Here is a 22,238-nt window from a genome sequence, read left to right on the forward strand (position 1 = left end):
CAACTTTGTTAAGGTCCACGCTGTACCCTGGACCTTCTCACCAACTTTTATACTCCTTCCATCTCTGCTCAGGTCTGTGCTGACTCAGGTTAGGGATTTCCTCAAGTTGCTTACATTTCTGTTTATCAGTGAGTTGGCACAAAGGAGAATATTTTAATGCTAATACATTTTTAGACATGAAGTCAAAGATAATGGAGGAAGCAGAATTGATACGTTTAAAAGAAAAATGGACTGACAAATGAGATTAGGTGAACAGCTCTTTCAGAGACTTAGCACAGGTGCAATGAAACAAATAGCAACCTTTTATTCTGTAAAATTCTCTAATTCTATGGTGTTTGTGCTGGAAAACATATACAATGACGAAATTCAGAACAACTTTTGCTATATTTTCTGAATGATATGAACCCAACAGTTATACAATATATCCTTCTGTGGTTTGCTAACACCAGCTCAAAAGAAATTCTGACTAATTATGAGTTCACATATTTTCAAATTTTGAGAGCAACATGACCAAGATGACATTAAAGTGTTGTATACCTTATCTTCAGATCAGTGCAACCATATCTATCCTAACTATTCTAGCATTTTTCAGTTTACATGGAAGGTGTTATCAACAATGCTATCCAGCATTACCTTCTCAGCAATAATCTGCACACTGATGCCTGGTTTAGGTTATGCCAGGGCTAATCAGCTCCTGATCTTATACTCTTGACTCACAGAAGAGCTGAATTACAGAGGTGAGGTGAGAATGACAGCCTCTGCTATCGGTTAAGTTTAGCATCAAAGAGTCCTAGCAAAACTGGAGTCAATGGGTAGTGGAGGCAAACCGTCCATTGGTTGGAGTCCTACCTAGTATGTAAGAAGATGGTTGTGGTTGTTGGTGGTCAGTCACCTCAGCTCCAACTTATCCCTGCAGGAGTTTCTCAGGATAGTGACCTGGGCCCAACCTTACCGCCATCATAAGGTCAGAAGTGAGAATGTTCACCGGTGATTACACATTGCTCAGCAACATTCACAATTCCTCAGATACTGTGTTCAAATACATGAAGATCTGGACAATTCTTAAGCATTTTAATCTAAATTTCCTTGTGATATAACTGTGTGTTGCAATTTAACAAAGTAATGAACTTGCCCAACTCCTGTGATACACAACTCAGTGACACAAAAAGAAACAAATTGATTTGATTAAGTGTTGTGCAATTTATATGGATTTCATTGAAATTAATACTCTTTCTAAATGAGGTTGCACCAAAAGTCTAATGTGAGGATTTTAGCTGAGATTTCTTCTGATAGCTAGATTAACGCTACCATAACCATAGAGGGGCTAAGCTCTACCTTCGCTATTCCATAGCATTTATAAAATGTTTTAAAGCAATGTATTTGTCATTTTACTGAATTACAGATCAGGAAATTGTCCCAATATTTTCATAAAGCTGTATTTACATAGGAACCAGAGAAATTGTCTTTCCTTTTCTCCGGGTAAAACTGGGGAATCAACAGCTTTAACAGGACGGCTAGTGGTGTACCTGAGAATAGCTAATTGAATCATAGGATTAGGTCTCTCTGTTCCAGCAGTTATGGCATTTAGCAGGGCTATTCGGAGTTGATCACATTATTGAGTCTGGAGTCTTGGGCATATTGACGAAGGTCTTTAATGAACAAGATGGATTTTTACGACAATCAGAAATGGTTGCTGGGTACATTAGCAACAAAATTTTTTAAATTAATTTTAAATTTCATCATCTGCCATGGTTAGCTTTGAATGCATTGCTCTGTAATATTAATTTGAGACTATGGTTTAATTATCAGCTGATATTGACACTACACCACCACCACCACTCCCCCCCCCCCCCCCCCCCCCCCCCCCCGCCCCCTCCCCCTCCCCCTCCAATTTTATGTTGCTTAATTTAAAATAGTCCACAGCTATGTTAGTTTAAGAAAAGGTTTTTGCAAATGCAGAGTTTTCTGTAACTCCAGCTCACTTAAGTTTAAGAAGTAACATCAGGACTTTTGAATAAGATTCAAGCTCAATCTTGCCCACCTTTCTGTCTCCTCTACACATACATGCCATTTGGGATAGCAAACAGAAATAAATGCCCAACCTTTCTAGCCAGAAGTACTGGACTCAAAGACTTAACGTTTGCAGCACAGAATGAGGCAATTTCACCCATTATGTCCACATTGGCCAACCAAAGTCTGACTACACTAATCCCATTTTTCAGCCCTTGGCTCATAGACAACACATGTGAATGTCTAACTATAGCTTAAATGTTATGAGAGGTTTTGACTCAACCATCTTTCAGGCATGAGTAAAAGACTTCCATTATCCTCAGGATGAAAAGATTTCTCCTCAACTCTCCTCTTAACCTTCCACCTTTTGCCTTCAATCTATACCTGCTGGTTATTGGCCCACCTACTAATGGAAAACTCCTATCCACCTTATTTGTGCCCTTCATAATTTTATACAACTCTGTCTTCCTCATAGCTTGGTAAATCTTTTCTGTACCATTCTGTAATGCAGACACCAAAACTGCATACAGTACTCCAGTTGTGGCCAAAGCAACAGTTTATATAGTTTCAGCTTAACATCCCTGCTCTTGTATTTTTTTGGTCTTGATGAGTTAAGTATCCCATATTGTGGTTAAGAAAGTATAACTATCTGCCTTACTACCTTCAGGGATCTATGGATATGCATACTAAAATTCCCTCTGATCATCAGAATTTTCCAGGATCCTACCATTATACTGCATTCCCTCCTTGCCTTATTAGCATGCCTAAAATATATTACTCACACTTGTCTGGGTTGAATTCTACTTGCCACTTCTCTGTCACTTAACCAATCTGTTGATATCCACCTGCAGTTTATGGCTATACTCACTATTTGTCAGCTTACCAATTTTCATGTCATCCATGAACTTCTTGATCATATGGCCTACATTTTAAGTTCAAGTCATGCATGCACAACGCAAACGACAATGGCCCCAGCATCAAACTCCGTGAAATCACCCTCTGCTTCTGGCCTCTTAGCAAATGTACCACATTACCTTGAATCCCACGAGGTCTTACTTTCTTGACCAATTGGCCATATGATATTTTATACTTTTAAAAAACTTGCTAAAGTCTAAGTAGACCACATTCAAATGCAGGCAAAAGTGAGGAGTGCAGATGCTTCAGATTAGAGTCAAGAGTGTGGTGCTGGAAAAGCACAGCAGGTCTCGCAGCATCCGAGGAGCAGGAGAATTGACGTTTCGGGCAAAGGCCCTTCCTGCTTTTCCAGCACCACGTTCACATTCAATTGCTCATCATAACTCCTGGTTACCTTCTCTGAAAATTTGATCAAATTTATAAAACACAACCTTCCCTTATTAAATTTTGTCTCTGTCCTGCAGATATGTTCCATCCCTCGAAATTCATTCAAAAAACTTCCACACCACTAAGGTTAGGCTGAATGCCCTGTAATTCCCTGGTCTATCCCTTCCTTTTTAATTAACGGGAACATTTCAGCAGTTCTCTTGTCCTCTTACCCCTCACCTGTAGCCAGAGAGGATTTGATAATTTCTGCCATGCCTCCATTAACAGTCTGGAATATGTCTCATTCGAAACTGTGGATTTATTTTACTATTGTCACTATGTAACATGCGATAGGTTCAGAGAGGAACTTCAGACCATACAAGCTTGTACACTGGCAAGTCCCTTTAGCAAACAGGATATACCTAAAAGCCATTGTGACTGATATTTTTTAAAAAATTACTAATGATGATATTTCTCTCTAAATTTTCAGCCCAGTTATTCATGCCTATGTTCAAAATGTTGATTTACAGGGGTGAGTGGTTGTGTACAATGTGTCGGAATGTTGTGATGCCAGAAGTGGAATATGATTGTGAAAACGCTCGACATATAAGTGAAAACAGGGGGATAAGAACATTACAAGGTCTTTCCATTGGTGATCAAAGGGTGAGCAACAACACTTCATTTCAGTACATCTTTAATTAGTTTTTGTACGTAAGGCTTTGAGGTGTCTTTTCATCTGCCTAAAAGAATGCTGCTAATTTGGTCCTCAGATCCTTAAAACACCAGGTGTTTAACTATGTAACTTTTGTTTACTTTCTTTTGCACTAAAGTTTGGGAAGTTATTTGTAATATTTTCTTATTTACTGCATTTCTAATAGCTTTCCCCAAAGTACGCACAATATATTTAATATACCTGTTCAAGGTACTACATATTAAAGATAGAATATGTTGGTAAATAGGGTTGAATGTATGAACAGTGCTTCCATTATGAAACATATGAGCCTGATAACTGTTTTCCTTTTTAATATTCAGTATATTTAATAACTTGTCTGAAGTTTCTAAGTCAAATAGTGATTAGTAATGTGTAAATGCATGTGCCCATTAACTTACTGGCTTTTTTGATTAACTTCCAACTGTGTTGCTCGTAGAAATGTGAAAAGCTGGTACTACACCTTTACTGCCATCCGCTAAGCCTGCCATTCCATGAGCCCGTCAGTCCTTTGGTGAGCATAGCTTGATGTCAGTTGCTATTACATTTTGTGTAGAAGATTGTGTGCAATGTTGGCATCGGCATAGTGATATCGATCTACTTATTCAATTGGAACAACATGTAGGCAATGATCTGATGAAATATAAACAACTGACAGTCGCTATTACATTTTGTGTAAAGGATTGTGTGCAATGTTGGCATGGGCATAGTGATATTGATCTGTTTATCTATTTGGAACAATGTGCAGGCAATGATCTGATGAAATATAAACAATTGACTTTCTGTATTGAAGAGGATCACTGATATGACTGCTGGTTACTGTCTGGATCAACGTGGTGATGCAGCAATTTGAACGAATGGCATTTGCTATTAATTGGATGCATTTTGCTTCCTGTAGTCTAAATATTAGGCTAGTTCCACAGTTGAGTGTATATTATTTAAGGTGTTAAGTGGTATATTATTTATTTATTATTGCACCTGAATCTAAGCTTACATTTTAACTTGTGTAACAGGTGAACTGTAACTGACCTGGAATCAATTAGATTTTGTGCATCTGTGAGTTCATTGATTTTACAAGCTGCTTTGTTTGTGAATAAAATATAAAGAGACAGTTGACGCAGTTTCAAATTAAGCAATAACAATATCACACAGGGGGGTGGAATAAAATGGATGGAATATAGGAAATGAGAGTAGGGCATAGGCCATTTAACTCCTTGATTCTGTTGTGCTATTCAACTAAATCATGGCCATTCACTACCTACCTCAAGAAAGCCAATTTCTCAATTTCAGTACCTTTTAATATATAGAAATCTATTGATCTCTTGTGTCTTGAATGTACTCCATTACTAAGCCTGGACAGCCCTCAAGGGCAGAGAATTCCTAAGATTCAGCCTCTCCATCTTGGTCTCAATGACTTGCCTTTTACCTGAAAGAAAGTTGCCGAATCTGAGACTTTTTTCCCTGAAGCATCGGAGGTTAAACGATGACTGTATAGAGGTTTATAAAATCATGAGGGGCAGAGATAAGATGATTGGCAAAGATCTTTTCCGAGGGTGTGGGAGTTGGAAACACAAGAGCATATTTTTAATGTGAGAGGAGAAGGATTTAAAAGGGGCCGCTTTTTCACACACTGGGTGGTTCATATGTGAAATGAACAGCCAGAGGAAGTGGTAGACAAAGGTACAGTTACAACATATAAAAGACATTTGGACAGGTACATGAAAGAAAAAGTATAGAGAGATATGGGCCATATGCCGGCAAGTGGGACTAGTTTTGTTTTGGAACCTTGATTGACCTGGATGAGATGGACTGAAGGATCTGTGATTCTGTGACTCTATGATTATATCGCTGGTTCTAAACCTCTCAGCCAGGTGAAATGTCCTTCTCACACATAGCCTGTCAGGCACTGAAAGATCTTTTATGCTGCATTGAGATGATGTCTCATTCCTCTAAACTCTAGGGAATTAAGATCCTGTTTCCTCAGTTTCTCCTGGTGGAGAAATTCTGTTATTCCAGGGATCCGTCTGGTGAACTTGCTTTACTTTACCTCAATGGCAATTACATACTTTCTTGAGCAAGGAACCCAGAACACACAGTTGTCCAGGTGTGGTCTCACCAAGGCTTTATACAATTACACCAAGACTTCTTTACTCCTGTATTCAACCCCTCACACAATAAAGGCGAACATATCATTTGCCTTCCTAATTGCTTGTTAACTGCACATTAGCTTTCGATGAATGAACACACTCAAATCCCTTCGGACACCAGGATTTCCCAATCTCATCATTTAAGAAATACTCTGCATCACTCAACCAAAGTGTAAACTTGAACCTCCTAATTTTTTCAAATTATATTCCATCTGCCACAATCTTGTCCATTCACTTAACCTGTCTAAATTCTCATAAAGCCTTTTTGCATTCTCGCTACAACTCACAGATCCACATTCTTTTGTGTGATCAGAAAATTTGGAACTATTATAATTAATCCCCATAACTAATCATTGGATATAAATATATAATGGCTGGGACCCAGGGTGGATTTCTAAAACCAGTACTTGGTAAGAGTCAAAAATAGGGCATAGATGAAGGAAGTGCTAAATTAACAATTTGATATTATATGTGAGAATCTTTGACCCAGAAGCAGTAGGGTATGGCTCTACAACTTTAAAATCTCTGTGTAATTTCCAATAGTTTGTAACAATGGCTTGGTGTCTATTGCTTTCCCCTAGCACAGAAATTAGAAATAAAAGACGTGTGTCTTTCTTAATCTGTTTGAATCATGAGCCCTACAATGTAAGCATGGCATCCAAAGGCAGAGGTTCAGGAGAAATATAGAAGACCGGTAGATAGTGATATCCTTTCATTGAAATCATGATGTGGCATCAAGTAATAACTTTGGTTATTCAAGTAATATAGATCAGGGAGCCTCCAAGTGTAATGATTCATGGTGTTCTTCTCATTATTCAACATTTACTCTGTTAAATTATTCCTCGTGGACAAGGAAAGGGGAAAAAAGTCAAGTCATTATTCTGGCTTTTGATTACAATGAACTAACTGTTAATTAGTAATTCCTTGCTTGTCATTGATAAAATGAAAACAAAATTTGCACATTTAGAATGTTTCTAGTAATATATTTCTTGTTTATAATTTTTGCCAAATATTAATAAGCATTTTCTTTTATTTAGGCACGTCACTACTACCAGATTATCAAAAGGCCAATGGATCTTTCTACAATCAGGGCAAAACTTCAGAAAAAGAATCCCCTTCATTACTACACACCAGAAGAGTTTATTTCTGACGTTCACCTCATGCTTATGAATTGTGCAAAATTTAATTATGTGAGTGAGATTTATATGTCTCTATGCTACTTTCTCCACTCCTCAATGTTTTCTTTACTCTATGATCTGTAGTATTTTATCAACCTGTCTTGATGTCAATTCACCATGTGCTTGATTTATCTGATTGATTTGCCTGCTGTTTGTGAAGTCCTGTCCTCTCTTATAATGGGGTTTCTGAATTTTGATAACAGTTACTCCTTTATTGTGTGTATGCAGCTTATTGTAATGTAACCTTTTCCTTTTGTATCCATGTGCCAGTTTAAAGATATTCTTGTCACAAGGAATATAGTTGCATCATTTCCTAGTTGCACTGAGTTTGAATAATTGCTATCAATAAGCCACCAACATATAAAATTCTGCATTCTGTTACACTAGATAGGTTTTACTTCATTTCGTAGCGAAAAGGATTTTTGTAATGTATGAATTTTTAAGTTATTTTACCAATAAGATCCAGAGGCAAATATACTTTGGTGGTGAACTGGTTGATGTTTGACTTAGCTTACTGGTGGCATCCATCAGTATGATTCTTTTAAGGACGGTCACCATTTCAATTTGCAGCCAACTGAGGCCCCTTGGGCTTGGAGGAGCAAGGAATCAGTGTAGATCCCCAGGGCAGAAATGCACATCAAAAACAGAAATTGCTAGAGGAAGTCGGTAGGCCTGGCAGCATCTATTGAGAGAAAACAGAGTTAACGTTTTGAGTCCAGTCACCCTTCTTTAGAACTGGTAATAGCTTAGGAAAAGGTGGTATTTATGTTGATGACAGGAGGTGACGGGGAGAGGAAGTGAGTAGATAGATGGAGGCAGAACCCAGAGAGAGAGAGAAAGTAAGTTAGGCAGACAAAGGGATAGTAAGCCAGGGAAGGAGAAAAGGCAATAATAAGGACAATGATTAGGCAAAAATGGATTGGATATGCTGAGAGTTACATGTGTTATGATAGGGCCTGGGGTGTGAGGATGGGTAAAGGAATGTGGTGTTCAGATTCTAAAATTATTTGGCTCAATATTGAGTCCTGAAGTCTGCAGGGTCCCCAAGTAAAGGATGAGACGCTGTACTTCCAGCTTGTGCTGATCCTCACAGGAGCATCACAGCAGGCCCATGATGGAAATGTTGGCCAGGGAACACAGTGATGTTTTGAAGTGCAGGCAACCTGAAGCTCAGGGTCTCTTTTAAGAACAGAACATGGATGTTCTGCAAAGCAGTCTTGTCTTCCCAAAATACAGGAAACTACATTTGTGAGCAGTGAACTTCACATCATTGATAATGTTACCTTCAATTACTTTAGTTAAAAAATACATTAGTTGGCTTATCCATCTGTTTTGTAGACTGAATTTGTGTAGAAAGACTGTATTATTTAGATCTATTTAGTTGAAATTGATTGTGTAATACTGATGCCGAACATCTCAATTAATTCATCATATGATTTTGTTTTGTTGTCAACCTAATTTGACTCAGTTGATGGCCTAAAATATTATTTAAAATAGAGGAATTTGAAACTGATCTATTAATGTGTTCCTTTCTGATATTGCATTCTGAATTCCAAATCTTAGATATAATAAATCAAATTTGAATATATAGCAAGGCATCGTATACATGTTATGGATAATGCCGTGTTGAATTTTTTGTGTGCATGTTAAGTTTAGCATTTATTTATTTAATGTGCAATGATTGTTTTAAAATTTAGCCAGATTCTGAGGTGGCCCAAGCTGGAAGAAGCTTAGAAGCATGCTTTGAAAAGAACTTAAAAGAAATTTATCCGGACAAAAGCTTGGCAGGAACAATCCAAGAAGATTCTGACTCTGAAGAAATTGATAATGAAAATGGAATGGTTACTATCAACGGATTTACTTGGCCAACTGAAGAAAAGGAGCATGCGAAGCCAAAGAGAAGACGCAGACATGGTGGAAGTCACAACCATAAGGACAATAGAATCTAAATGGCACTCCTGGCTGAAAGCATAGATATTGTGAAATGGTGATTAATCCTTTTTCTCTCTTTTTTTTCACTTTCAATAAATCCATAGCTGTTTCTTTCATTTTTTTTATAACTTGTTTGTTTGCTATAAAACCTTTGGACCTCTCAGGAATGTGGATATCAACTTCCCTGAAGTAAAACTGTAAATGATTATACCAGTTCCTTTCATAGTTTATTGTACAGAGGTTAAACTGGATGAGATTGGACACAATGAATTATTGACCCATCTTCTGTATGGTAGATTTGTGCAACTTGCCTAAATTTGCATTGTACATGGTGAGGAAACAGCTTTACTGGTGATCGTCTCTGCAAGTTATGGGGAACTGCTCCTGTTAATTTAGCTAGTTAGCTTCCAATATATTTGTGAAATGAAAAGAGTGAAATTATGATTTACTCAAATTTCTTCTGTTATTAAAAACCTATGCTAGAAAAAACTGCATTCAATGTTGAATTTCCATTGGGGCTCTCCTGATTGTCCTCGTTAACTTTGGTGGACAATTTCAAGGGACTGTCTATGAAATAACACAAATATTGACCCCTGAAAAAATTTCACTCTCAGTAGAATGTAGGCTCTCTCTTTTTTTTAAATCAAATGTTTAAGTTGTGATATTCCTGTCAGGATATATTTTGTGTTTTATGGTGGCCTGACGTGCGTTCCTTGAGGAATATAAACTTGTATTTATTTTTCCATATTGATTGTTGCAAGTTAGAACAAGCTACTTTCTCATTCTGAATGTCATGGTGATGGGAATCACTCTTGGTTTGTTTTGGGATGGAGTTTATTTTTCTGTTGACTGTTGAAGGGAAGTTTGTCAACTGCACACTTTTTTTTAAATTCAACTTGTTAATTTGCAGAGATTTTGATTGTAAAGCTTTTAGAAACTTTATTGGTTTACAAATTCTCAATGTTCACAGCAGGATGCTGCCAACAGTGTGTTGTATAACCCTGTTTTTCAACTTTTTGTGTTGATTTGAAAACCAAAACAATGGCAAGGGCATGAGAAGACCTCTTGAGGAGGCACTATTTGTGCAGTTGATTTGGCTATGGCCATGATTAATGATCTCTGGTCTAAATTTGTAGTGTGAGCTATTTTACTTTATAAGAAAAAGAACTGCAGATATGCTGACAGTCTATCATAAGTAACCTTCCAAAATAAGATGAAGAGTACCAGCATAAAGGCCTGTGGCCAATTCTTTAAAATAGAGGCTGCTCTGTAGTCTTAGATTGATGATTGGGAGAACAAAATAACCCTACAGGTCAATACAAAAGTACTGTTATCAAATGTGAGAATTTCTGTTAGAAAACTGGTAAAGTAATGGGATGAAAAATTATGTTGAAATAAATGCAAGAGCAGTACTTATTCTACAGATGTAGTTTAGAAATGTCTTCCTCAGCATTGCTGTTCATGCTGATTGATGCTCGTCTTTCAAAGAAAATTATACATTCAACCATTGTACATGACAGGAGATGCATAAGTTGTGAGCAGGTTATAATTAAATTGTAACAGTACTGTGTTCAATCCATTCCTGTTATTACTAATAAAGCTGGTTAACATAGCTAAATAAAAGTTTTTAAAAAACACCATTATTTACAATTTGTACATATCAAATGCTATTAAAAATATAAGGCCTAGAATTTCAGGAGCATCTTATTTTTGAATACCTGCACCACATTGAGTAATTATGCTGTGATGGAATGATGAGTTTCAAGGCTACTGAAACAAAGTTAAATTCGTCATAGTCTTACTAGACAGTGTGTCTGCTCTTTCATTAGTGAGAGAGGTGACTGCGGGTAGTTTAACCTGAGGGTCACCATGCCTTTAGGCAAAGGAAAATTGTTAGTGGTAACCTCAGCCAGTGTGGAATTGAACTGTTGCTGTCACTGTGCATCACAAGCCAGCTATCCAGCCAACTGAACTAGCCAACCCCATCCCTTTGAAATAGTGCAGCTCTTACTTCATTCTATAGAATTAACATTGCACTGGTCAGCTAGTGAAAACTGGAGAAATGGTAAAAACAAACATCATTGGCACAGCATTAAGTAGATCAGGTCATGGGCCAAGGTAGAGAGATCATGGCTTGGGACTGATGAAGACAAGATTGGGAATAGACAGAGATGAGGACGGGATGGGGTATGTTTGGATTTTCTTCACAGTGAACTTCACTCATCTTACCCAAAGGTTCAGCCAGAGTGTTGCTATGGAGTTGAGATGTCACCCTTATTTCTAAGTGAGATGATTGCAGTCTAAATGAGAATGATGCTGTTAACTGTCTTTAAGGTGGAGAGTGTTAATCAAGGTTCCTGTTCCTCTTCAGTATTTAGTGTCATAGAGTCATACAGCACGGAAACACACTCTTCAGTCTAACCAGTCCATGTTAAACATAATTCCTAACTAAACTAATCCTGTTCCTGTTCCATATCCCTTCAAGCCTCTCCTGTTCATGTATCCATCCAAAAGTCTTTTAAATGTTTAAATATTTTAAAATGCATCCACCACTTCCTGAAGAAGTTCATTCCACATGCACTGTAAATAATTTGCCTCTTTCTTTTTAAATCTCTCTCTCCTCACTTTAAAAATGTGCCCCGTTGTTTTGTAATTCGCAGTGCTGGAATTGTACATAGGTGGAGTTGAGGTGAAGACAGGATTGGCTCGGCTGGGATACCTCATGATGAATAAGCTGCTTCACATTGTGGAGTTAAATTGAGCCACATATTACTAATTATTTAGATAATGCACAGTCACAAAAGAATTCAAAACAGAGATGGAATTTCCGATTAGTTAACTGAAGACATCATCTTGGTAAAAGACAAACAAGAAATATCCTTTACCCACATCTGAAATAGGTATTAATCTACCAATATACTTCTGGTCCCTTCAGTAGCTTTAGTTGCTTCTGTTGTAGTTGTCAGCATCAATATTAGATTGCTTCTGCCTGAGGGGGAAAAGAAATTCTCTAAATACCACTTAAGCAAAAAGTTGAAGGTAAGCTCTTGCAATCCCCTCAATCCAACCACAGCCCAGACCACCCCAAACTAACAGCTGATCTCACCAGCACTGCTCTGGAGGCATATGATGTTCCCACACAATTTCCAACCCCATCCTGTGCAATAGCATTCCCACGCCAATGACTGCAAGGCCTGTCTATACCTTCTCCAATCCCTGCAATAATTTTCCAGGAAATCGGCTGTAGTTGGATCATGAATGCTGTCATCCTGAGTAAAAGGACAGCAGATATGTACTGGAAAGAGTAGGTTTCATACCTTTTGCAAAGCTCAGTGTCATATTGAGCCAGAATCATTTATGCTCCCTGGTGACAGCAGACGCTTTGTCAGGCTGGCTAATTCATGAAGCATTCTGAGTCCATCCTTTCAGCCACCTTTAGCCATCAACGTTCTCATCTGAGTCATCCCCAGCAGAACTCATGCTTGACCTTTGGAAGTTAATGCCTGTGTATTCCACCCAATCATGTGCAGATCCCAACTATATTTTCACCTCTCTCAGGAATTCAATCTAACCAGGATGTAATGGAAGTTGCATGAACAAGGTTGAGGGTGTTTCATTATTCTCAGTATCCTTTGGACTTCAGGCTCCTCATCATTGCTTGACCAGGCAGCTAAATGTATGATGCAGCACATGGGATGAGTACAACTCTAACAGCAGCCTAGAAGCTCGACACCGTTTGGGATGAAGCAACTCACATGATCAAAAACCCATCCACTCCTTTGAACATTTACTTTCTCCATCACTGTCGTACAGTGGAGCAGCCGAGGTATATCTAGAAGATGTATTGCAGCAAATTGTCAAGGCTCATTCAACAGTTCATTGCAAAACACAATGACAATAAGTGATTTAGAGATGTGTCATGAAACTGCAATAGGTTTAGGAGAAAGTGAGGACTGCAGATGCTGGAGACCAGAGTTGAGAAGTGTGACACTGGAAAAACACAGCAGGTCAGACAGCATCTGAGGAGCAGGAGAATCGATGTTTTGAGCATAGGCTCTTCATCAGGTGGGTGGGGGTGAGTCAAGGAGGCTGAGAAATAAATGGGAAGTGGGTGGGGCTGGGGGAAGGTAGCTAGGAGTGTGACAGGTAGATGAAGCTACCAGGTGATGGTGATAGGTCAGAGAAGAGGTTGGAGCGGATAGGTGGGAAGGAAGATGGGCAGGTAGGACGGTTCAAGAGAGTGGTGCTGAGTTGGAGGGTTGGATCTGGGATAAGGTGGGGGAGGGGAGATGGGGAAACTGGTGAAATCAACATTGACCCCGTGTGGTTGGAGGGTCCCAAGGCGGTGACTGTATTTTTTAATAGCATCCTCTACCATTTCTGCTACCTACAGTCAGACCCCACCACCACAGATATATTTTCCTCCTCACCCTCTTCAGCATTCCGCATAGACATTCCTTCTGCAATTCCCTCATTAGGTCCATGTCTCCCATCAACCCACCCTCCACTCCCAGCACCTTCCCTTGCCACCACACTAGGTGCACCCGCACCTCCCCGCTCACCTCCATCCAAGGTTCCAAAGGATCCTTCCACATGCAACAGGGATTTTCCTGCACCTCCAAACACCTCAACTACTGTATCCATTGCTCTCGATGTGGTCTCCTCTACACCAGGGATTTAGGACACCAACTTGCAGAACATTTCAGAGAATATCTCTGGGACACACACACCAATCAACTTCACCGCCCTGTGGCTGAACACTTCAACTCCCCTCCCACTCTTTGTCAAGGATATGCAAGTCCTGGGCCTCCTCCACCACCAAATACTAGCCGCCCAATGCCTGGAGGAAGAACACTTCATCTTCCACCTTGGGACCCTCCAACCACATGGAATCAATGTTGGTTCCACCAGTTTCTTCATTCCTCCTCCTCCCCACCTTATCCCAGATCCATCCTATTGACCTGTCCTACCTGTCCATCTTCCTTCCCACCTATACTCTCCACCCTCTACTCCAACCTATCACCATCATCCCCCACCTTCAACTACATATTGCATCCCAAGCTAGCTACCTTCTGCCCAATCCCACACCCCTCCCATTTATCTCTCAGCATCCTTGACCCCCCCCCCCAACTCACCACCCATACCTTCTTGATGAAGGACTTATGCTTGAATTGTCGACTCTCTTGATCCTTGGATGCTGCCTGACCGGCTGTGCTTTCCACCGCCACACTTATTAACTGCATTAGGTTATGCATGTTGAAAGCCAACGTTCACTGACATGGGCTGTGTGTGGGTGGTGCCAGCAGACATTGGTGATGGGTGTCCAAGATGCAGGGATGGAGGAGAAAGAAATGTGTTGGAGTTGCCAGGTACCAGTTCAGACTTTCACATCTGGAATCCTCACCTTGATGGCTGGGACTTGGTAGGAAGACATATGATTTTGATTTCATGTCGAGAGCCCTTCACTCAACATTTCAAATAATTTTTGCAAATTATTCATCATGGACTATGAATTCTTCCTCATGAATTGTTCCAACTGGGATTGAATGAATAAGCTGATAATCAGGCTCCATTACGTCATAAATTGCACTATTTCTACAACTGTCTTGATTCAATCACCAAAATGGCCAATTGTTTCCCTTTTGTTACTTGTATACAGATTCTCACCAAATTTTTTTAATGAGTCAAAATTTATCTGTTTGATATAAAACAGAACATGTTTCTAAACAAATGGCAAAACTGGTTAACATTTAAACTGTAATCAAGAACCTCTTAATCCCGATATAAAAATTTTAAGACAGTATTAAAGGCATCGTAGACTCTGCAGAAATGATATTTTGGAATAGGGCACGAAAAGAAACACCTTTGCTGGCCAATGGCTTGAAAAAAGAGAACTTGATGAACTCTCACTGTCCACTCAGTTTCTTATTAAATTATTAAATAGATCAATGGTAGATCTTATAATGAAATTTGAGCTTGGATTGAAATCAGGCTGGTTGCAAGACTTTGGTGATCATAGTTCAGCTTCTCCGAATTGACAAGGTAGTCAAAATACAGAGATGTTGAATTATCAGGTTCCCTCCAAAACACCAAACGACCCAGGGAGAGTGTGACTTCCAATTTTCACAGCAAGCTTTGGAGGTTTTATTCCTTCTGACTCTTTGGGTTTTGGGAACTGAAATCAAGACCAGAAAACGTTGTTAGGCAGCCACCTGCACAGGGGCCTTTTTCCAGTGCCAACCTTTCCAGCAATTAGGGGCAGTACACCCTTCCTCTCTCTTAGCTCTCAAAACGCTTTGCTTGCTTGCTCTCCTAAAGCCACCTAACTGTCTGTTTATTAGAGTCATAGAGATGTACAGCCTGGAAACAGCCCCTTCGGTCCAACCCGTCCCTGCCGACCAGATATCCCAACCCAATCTAGTCCCACCTGCCAGCATCTGGCCCATATCCCTCCAAATCCTTCCTATTCATATACCCATCCAGATGCCTCTTAAATGTTGCAATTGTATCAGCCTCCACCACATCCTCTGGCAGCTCATTCCATACATGTACCACCCTCTGCGTGAAAAAGTTACCCCTTAGGTCTCTTTTATATCTTTCTCCTCTCACCCTAAACCTATGCCCTCTAGTTCTGGACTCCCTGACCCCAGGGAAAGGTCTTTGTCTATTTATCCTATCTACGCCCCTCATAATTTTGTAAATCTCTATAAGGTCACCCCTCAGCCTCTGACACTCCAGGGAAAACAGCCCCAGCCTGTTCAGCCTTTCCCTGAAGCTCAGATCCTCCAAACCTGGCAACATCATTGTAAATCTTTTCTGAACCCTTTCAAGTTTCACAACATCTTTTCCATAGGAAGGAGACCAGAATTGCATGCAATATTCCAACAGTGGCCTAACCAATGTCCTGTACAGCTGCAACATGACCTCCTAACTCCTGTACTCAATACTCTGACCAATAAAGGAAAGCATACCAAACGCCTTCTTCACTATCCTATCTACCTGCGACTCCACTTTCAAGGAGCTATGAACCTGTACTCCAAGGTCTCTTTGTTCAGCAAAACTCCCTAGGACCTTATACACTTAATGGTAAGTCCTGCTAAGATTTGCTTTCCCAAAATGCAGCACCTCGCATTTATCTGAATTAAACTCCATCTGCCACTTCTCAGCCCATTGGCCCATCTGGTCCAGATCCTGCTGTAATCTGAGGTAACCCTCTTTGCTGTCCACTACACCTCCAATTTTGGAGTCATCTGCAAACTTACTAACTGTACCTCTTATGCTCGCATCCAAATCATTTATGTAAATGACAAAAAGTAGAGGACCCAGCACCGATCCTTGTGGCACTCCACTGGTCACAGGCCTCCAGTCTGAAAAACAACCCTCCACCACCACCCTCTGTCTTCTAGCTTTGAGCCAGTTCTGTATCCAAATGGCTAGTTCTCCCTGTATTCCATGAGATCTAACCTTGCTAATCAGTGTCCCATGGGGAACCTTGTCGAACGCCTTACTGAAGTCCATATAGATCACATCTACTGGTAGCAGGTTGATCACAGCTCACATTAAACTGTTGACCTCATTTCTAAGAAACCACATGGGTTCCCTTATCCCTTGGTAAATGTTCTGTAATCCAAAACATTTCCAGCAACTTAGTGCCTTTAATGCTTTCACATAGTCCAAAAATAAACTTGTATACTCCAAACAAAGAAAAATAAAATGAATTTAGAAGGTTCGGGTCTGGTTAGATGTTACTTTCTGTGGCATGTGCCATCTAGTTCTGCATGAGTGAAGGAACTTTGTGAGGGAAATGTGTTTTGGTCATATTTAACCAGCTGCCAGTGTGTGCAAACTGACAAATGTGGGTGTGAGGCTTGCAGTTATTGAGGGTGAGACAGGACTATGAATGTGAAGTGAGATACCTTTAACATGTTACCACATGTTGGTGAGTAAGTAAATAGAGAGATGTGAATGGAGCAGTGTGTGAGGCTAATGGTTCATTGGAAGGATATGGCATTTGAAGATGCATTTACTAATCTTAACAATCTTTATGAGGTCATTATATTTCCTCTTGTACCACTTCCAGATTCTGAGATCTATCCTGTTTTCATTATTTATTCCCTTTTCCTCCTGTAATTTCTTTTCACTGTTTTTTGTTTCACTAAAGATTTTTGCCAATATGAAATTGAAGTAGGTAAGGAGAAAAACATTTCTATAATAATGCAAGAAGGTTTACCAATTAAAATAAGGAAATAAGCTCACATATTAAGTGATCACAGAATCCCAACAGTGTGGAAACAGGCCCTTCGGCCCAACAAGTCCACACTGACCTTTCGAAGAGTAACCCACCCAGACCCATTCCGCCACCCTATTATCCTATATTTACCCCTGACTAATGCACCTAACCTACACATCCCTGAACACTGGGCAATTTAGCATGACCAATTCACCTAACCTGCATGTCTTTGGACTGTGGGAGGAAACCCATGTAGACACGGGGAGAAGGTGCTAACCACTGAGCCACTGTGCCACATGAAAAGTCTTGGACAGTACTTGACATTGTGTGGTAGAAATCATAATATCATTTCTGAATACACTAGTTTCAGAAGACCACTGGTGTCATAGTTATAGAGATTTATGGTATTTCAAATGCTTAAGAAAGGACACAGTGGGAACATGAGTGCACAGGAGTAATTGTGTTCATTCTAACAATGTTTTTGTGTTGGACTCTAATCCTGTGGAGTTGGGATGAATCACTTTACCTGTGGAGCTGTGGACTAAATGAAGCATATTCCCAATATCTGCAAGGAATGAACACATCCTTCCTTCTGTGGAGATGTGATGTAGGATAACATTGTCTATTAGGTGCTGCTGAAACCTTTATCCATTGTTTTTGCTTGACTTGACAACTGATATCAAGAAACTGAAGGCACTGGATATGGTACCCTTTGCTAAGCTGTTCCAGTCCAACTTCAGCACTGGCATCTATTTAATAATGTGGAAAATTGCCCAGGTATATTCTACCCACAAAACACAGGATCAATCTAATCTGGCTAATTACTTCACCAACATCCTACTCTTAAACAGCAACAAAGTGTCATTGACGGAGCTATCAAATGGTACTTGCCCGGTAATAATCTGTTCACTGATTCTGAATCGTGTTGTCTCAGGGCCACTCAACTGTTTGAAAGCCTTTCAATGACAGAATCACAGAAGAGGCTATTCTGCCAATCGTGTCTACATCACTTTTATTATCTGGTGCCAATCTGCTGCCTTTTCCCCATATCCTTACAAACCATTTCTCTCCAAATAATCATCCTCATAAATGTGTCAATTGAACCTGTCTCCACCACATTTCCAGGAAATACAGTCCATTTCCGAACAATTTGTTGTGTGAAGAAGTTTTTTTTTCTCAGATCACACTTGCTTCATTTGCACATCACTTTAACTCTTTGCCTTCTCATTCTTTTATCGTCTAACAGGGAGCAGCTTTTCCATATCTATTCTGACCAGTCACTCATGTTTTTGAAAACCTTTATCAAATTCCCTCTCAGACTTTCTCTCTCTAAGGGGAGGAGTCCCAACTTTTTCAATCCATCTTCATAATTGAAGTTTCACATTTATGGAACCATTCTTGTGAATCACATTTGCACTCTCTCCAATACATTCACATCTCTCCTGTAATGTGACACCCATAACTGTATACAATACGCCAGCTGAGGTCTAACAGCATCTTGTAGACATTCAAACTCAGTTCCAGATTCTTGTATTTTATGCCCCTATCAGTAACGTTGAGGATCAACTAGATCGATGGACTGAAAAATGGCAGACTGAGTTCAAATTGGATGAATGAGAGGTGTTGCAGTTTGGTACAAGGGTGCGACTTATACATTTAATGGTAGGACCTTGGGTCATGTTATAGAATAGAGGGCCATGGGATTCAGGTGCATAATTCTTTTAAGTTTGCGTCACTTATCGACAGGGTGGTTAAAAATGATATTTAGCGAGCTTGCCTTCATTGCTCAGTGCTTTGAATATAGGAGAAGTTGTGTTCAGATTGTACAGGACTTTGGTGAGTCCTCTCCTGTGTCCAGAACTGTGTCCAGTTCTGGTTGCCCAGTTATAGGAAAGATATTATGGAAAGAGTTCATAGGAGATTTACCAGGATATTGTTGAGTATGGAAGGTTTGAGTTGTAAAGAAAGGCTAGATAGTCTAGGACTTTTCTTATTGGGGCTTAGGAGGTTGAGGTTTATAGTGGTTAAGTGCCTTTTCCCTAGGATGGGGGAATCTCAAGAGTCGGGGGTGTATTTTTAAGGTGAGAAGAGAGAGATTAAAAAAAACATGAATGGCAAATTTTTTAGAGAGAGGGTGGTACGCATGTGGAATGAACTTCCTGAGGAAGTGGTGGATACAGGCACAATAACAACATTTAAAAGACATTTGTGTAAGTACATGAATAGGAAAGGTGTGGGGAGATATGGGCCAGGGGCAGGCAGGTGAGACCCGTTTATATTGGGATTATGTTTGGCAAGGACTGATTGGACTGAAGGGCCTGTTGCTGCACTGTGTGACTCAATGACACTGTCTACGTTTTTAACTGTTCTCTCTACCAAGGTCCTACCCTCATTTACACATTTCTACAGTGATAGAAATTAGTTGAGATATTTGATAGATTTGTTATTAATTCACTTTTAGCTTCAAAATGAAACCTTATAACTCTTGGATCCATCTGAATAGTGTGCATTTCTAAGAGGTCAGAATAGTTCTTCTCAGACTTTTGTCTCCAGCCAGCTCTCCAGGTGAATGTAAGGCATTGGCTGTTTTAATGGCTTTACTCCTCCTTCTGCTGACCAAACTGGGTAAACATTCTGAACTGTTTACCAAGTTTTCATTTATCTCATATTTAACACTTAAGTTCTCACCCTAAAAGATACATTCTAAACCATGTGACCAACATAATTATGGCAATTAGTATCTGTCCTTCAACTGCCCGGGTTCTGAAATTCTGTCCATAAACCTGTTACTCTACTTCCCTGTCCTCCTTTATGCTGCTTCTTTAACCTCTATGACCTATCGTTTGGTTGCCTGTCCTAATGTCTCTTTGAGGTCCCATGTCAATTTTGTTTGATAATTGCTCCTATGAAATCCTATGGGAAATTTTCCCACATTAAAGAGGCTGTACAGTTCTAAGATTTTGTTGTTGGGTCGGGACACATCTGGGACTGCGGGAAGAAGAATCCAGACAGCTTTTAATGTTCTGAGTTTATGGCAAAAGTGCGAAAGTTGCTTACTGCATTCTAGTGACAGGGATAGGGTTCCTCAGTTACATGTGGATATATCCTGGTTTCATTTTATTCAGAAATTACAGCATGTTCTATATTATCTCTGCAAGTTATTGCGAAACAAATATTAAGCTAAGTTAACCCGTCTACAGTTAGGCATCAAGTAGATGTGTTTCTGAAGGTGCTAGTATTGAAGGATGTGGTGAGAAGGTGGGGGTAGAGATGTATTGAAACATTTAGGTTTTTAACAAACTTGTTTAACTCGCCTTGATGTATTCCTGAAATGTCTTGCAATATTTTTTAAGTCTCCAATGGTCAGATAGAAAAATATTTATTAAGATTACAATTTTTTTATTCATTAAAGGTATGTGAGCTTTGCTGGCTCGGCCAGCCTTTATCACCTGACCTTAGTTACCTTTGGGAAGGTGATGTTGAGCTGCCTTCATGCAGTCCATGGGCTGGCGGTAGACCCACAATCCTGTTAGGGAGGAAGTTTCAGGATTTTGTCTCAGTATCACTGAAGGAACGGTGGTATATTTTCAAGTCAGGATGGCGTGCAGCTTTCGAGGAGAACATGCAAGTGGGGTTCACATGCATCTGTTGCCCATGTTTTTCTGGGTGGAAGAGGAGATTGAAGATCCTTACTGCATTTGTGCAGTGCAACATGTAGGTGGGGTGCCCCACTCTTAAGTGCCTCAAAATGATTTGCAATATTCGTTCCATGTCATGCGTATGGCCTGCGGTCAAACTATTTCAAATTAAAATGACAGAAAATACAAAGAAATAAACTTTGCTCCACATGTGATGTTCTGCCATGAGGTGCCTCAATGTAATTGCAGTACTCTGAATGATCACAACGCACAGGCTTGTGCCAGGATCAAACCTGACGCATTCTACAATTTGCGTACCCTTTGCACACTATGGCTGTAACCCTTCTGAGTTCTGTGGAAGAATAATTCTGGATTTGAAGTATTAACTCTGTTTCTCTCTCCACAGATGCTGCCAGGCCTGCTGAGTTTCTCCAGGACTTCCTGTTTTTATTTCAGATTTCCAGCATTTGTAGTACTTTGCTTTAATTTTAAGCTATGTATTAGTGCTTGTTTGGTTCTGGTGATGAGGCATTCTGCTAAATAACAGCCTGCTCAGCGAGTTAACTGGCTGGATCCACCTCCTCCTTTTCCCCGCAGTGCCCAGTCTTAATGAAGGCCTTAAACCTCTGAGTTTTAAAAAAGCGTCAGACTGGATTCTTTCTGTACAGATGCTGCCAGCCTGCATAATTTCTGCAGTACTTCCAGGATTTATTTCTAAATCTCCAACATTTGCTTTGATTTCCTCTAACCCTGTGCAGTATTGAACATCCCACTCCTACTGCTCACAGCCTCAACTCTCTGGTTGGTTTCTTCCTCTCATCTTCAGGGAAGAGGACCTGTCTCCTCACCCCTTCAGAGACTGGGCCACGTCTTGCTTTCATCAACACTTCTTTCCGAAGTCCCTCTAAGTAAACATTTTTCAATTAATAATGAAATTCCAAAATCCATCCACTCTCCCCGATTGGTCAGGCAAGCTGAAGCCAGAATGACAATGCTACCACTCTGTTAAAGGGTCTTCAAGAGAAAAATATTTCAGATGGCTGCAAATCGGAAATAAAACTCAAAAAAAAATAAAGAACGCTAATACTTAATGCCACTGTGGAGAGATACAGA

The 22,238-nt window shown here is 39.9% G+C and overlaps 1 protein-coding gene across 3 annotated transcripts in view; it reads left to right on the top strand.

The window, feature by feature from the left end:
- The window catches only part of trim66 (tripartite motif containing 66), a 218,185-nt gene extending 207,237 nt beyond the window's left edge, over positions 1–10,948 (top strand). For all 3 annotated transcript variants that reach the window (XM_072592328.1, XM_072592329.1, XM_072592330.1), the window contains 4 exons: positions 3,822–3,954; positions 4,440–4,514; positions 7,185–7,337; positions 9,023–10,948. In XM_072592328.1, coding sequence (XP_072448429.1) covers positions 3,822–3,954; positions 4,440–4,514; positions 7,185–7,337; positions 9,023–9,274 — 613 coding nt within the window. In that variant the 3' untranslated portion in view covers positions 9,275–10,948. The remainder of the gene's footprint in view (positions 1–3,821; positions 3,955–4,439; positions 4,515–7,184; positions 7,338–9,022) is intronic.
- The last annotated feature ends 11,290 nt before the right edge of the window (positions 10,949–22,238 follow it).

This window comes from Chiloscyllium punctatum, chromosome 22 (genome assembly GCF_047496795.1).
Source record: "Chiloscyllium punctatum isolate Juve2018m chromosome 22, sChiPun1.3, whole genome shotgun sequence".
Taxonomy (NCBI): Eukaryota; Metazoa; Chordata; class Chondrichthyes; order Orectolobiformes; family Hemiscylliidae; genus Chiloscyllium; species Chiloscyllium punctatum.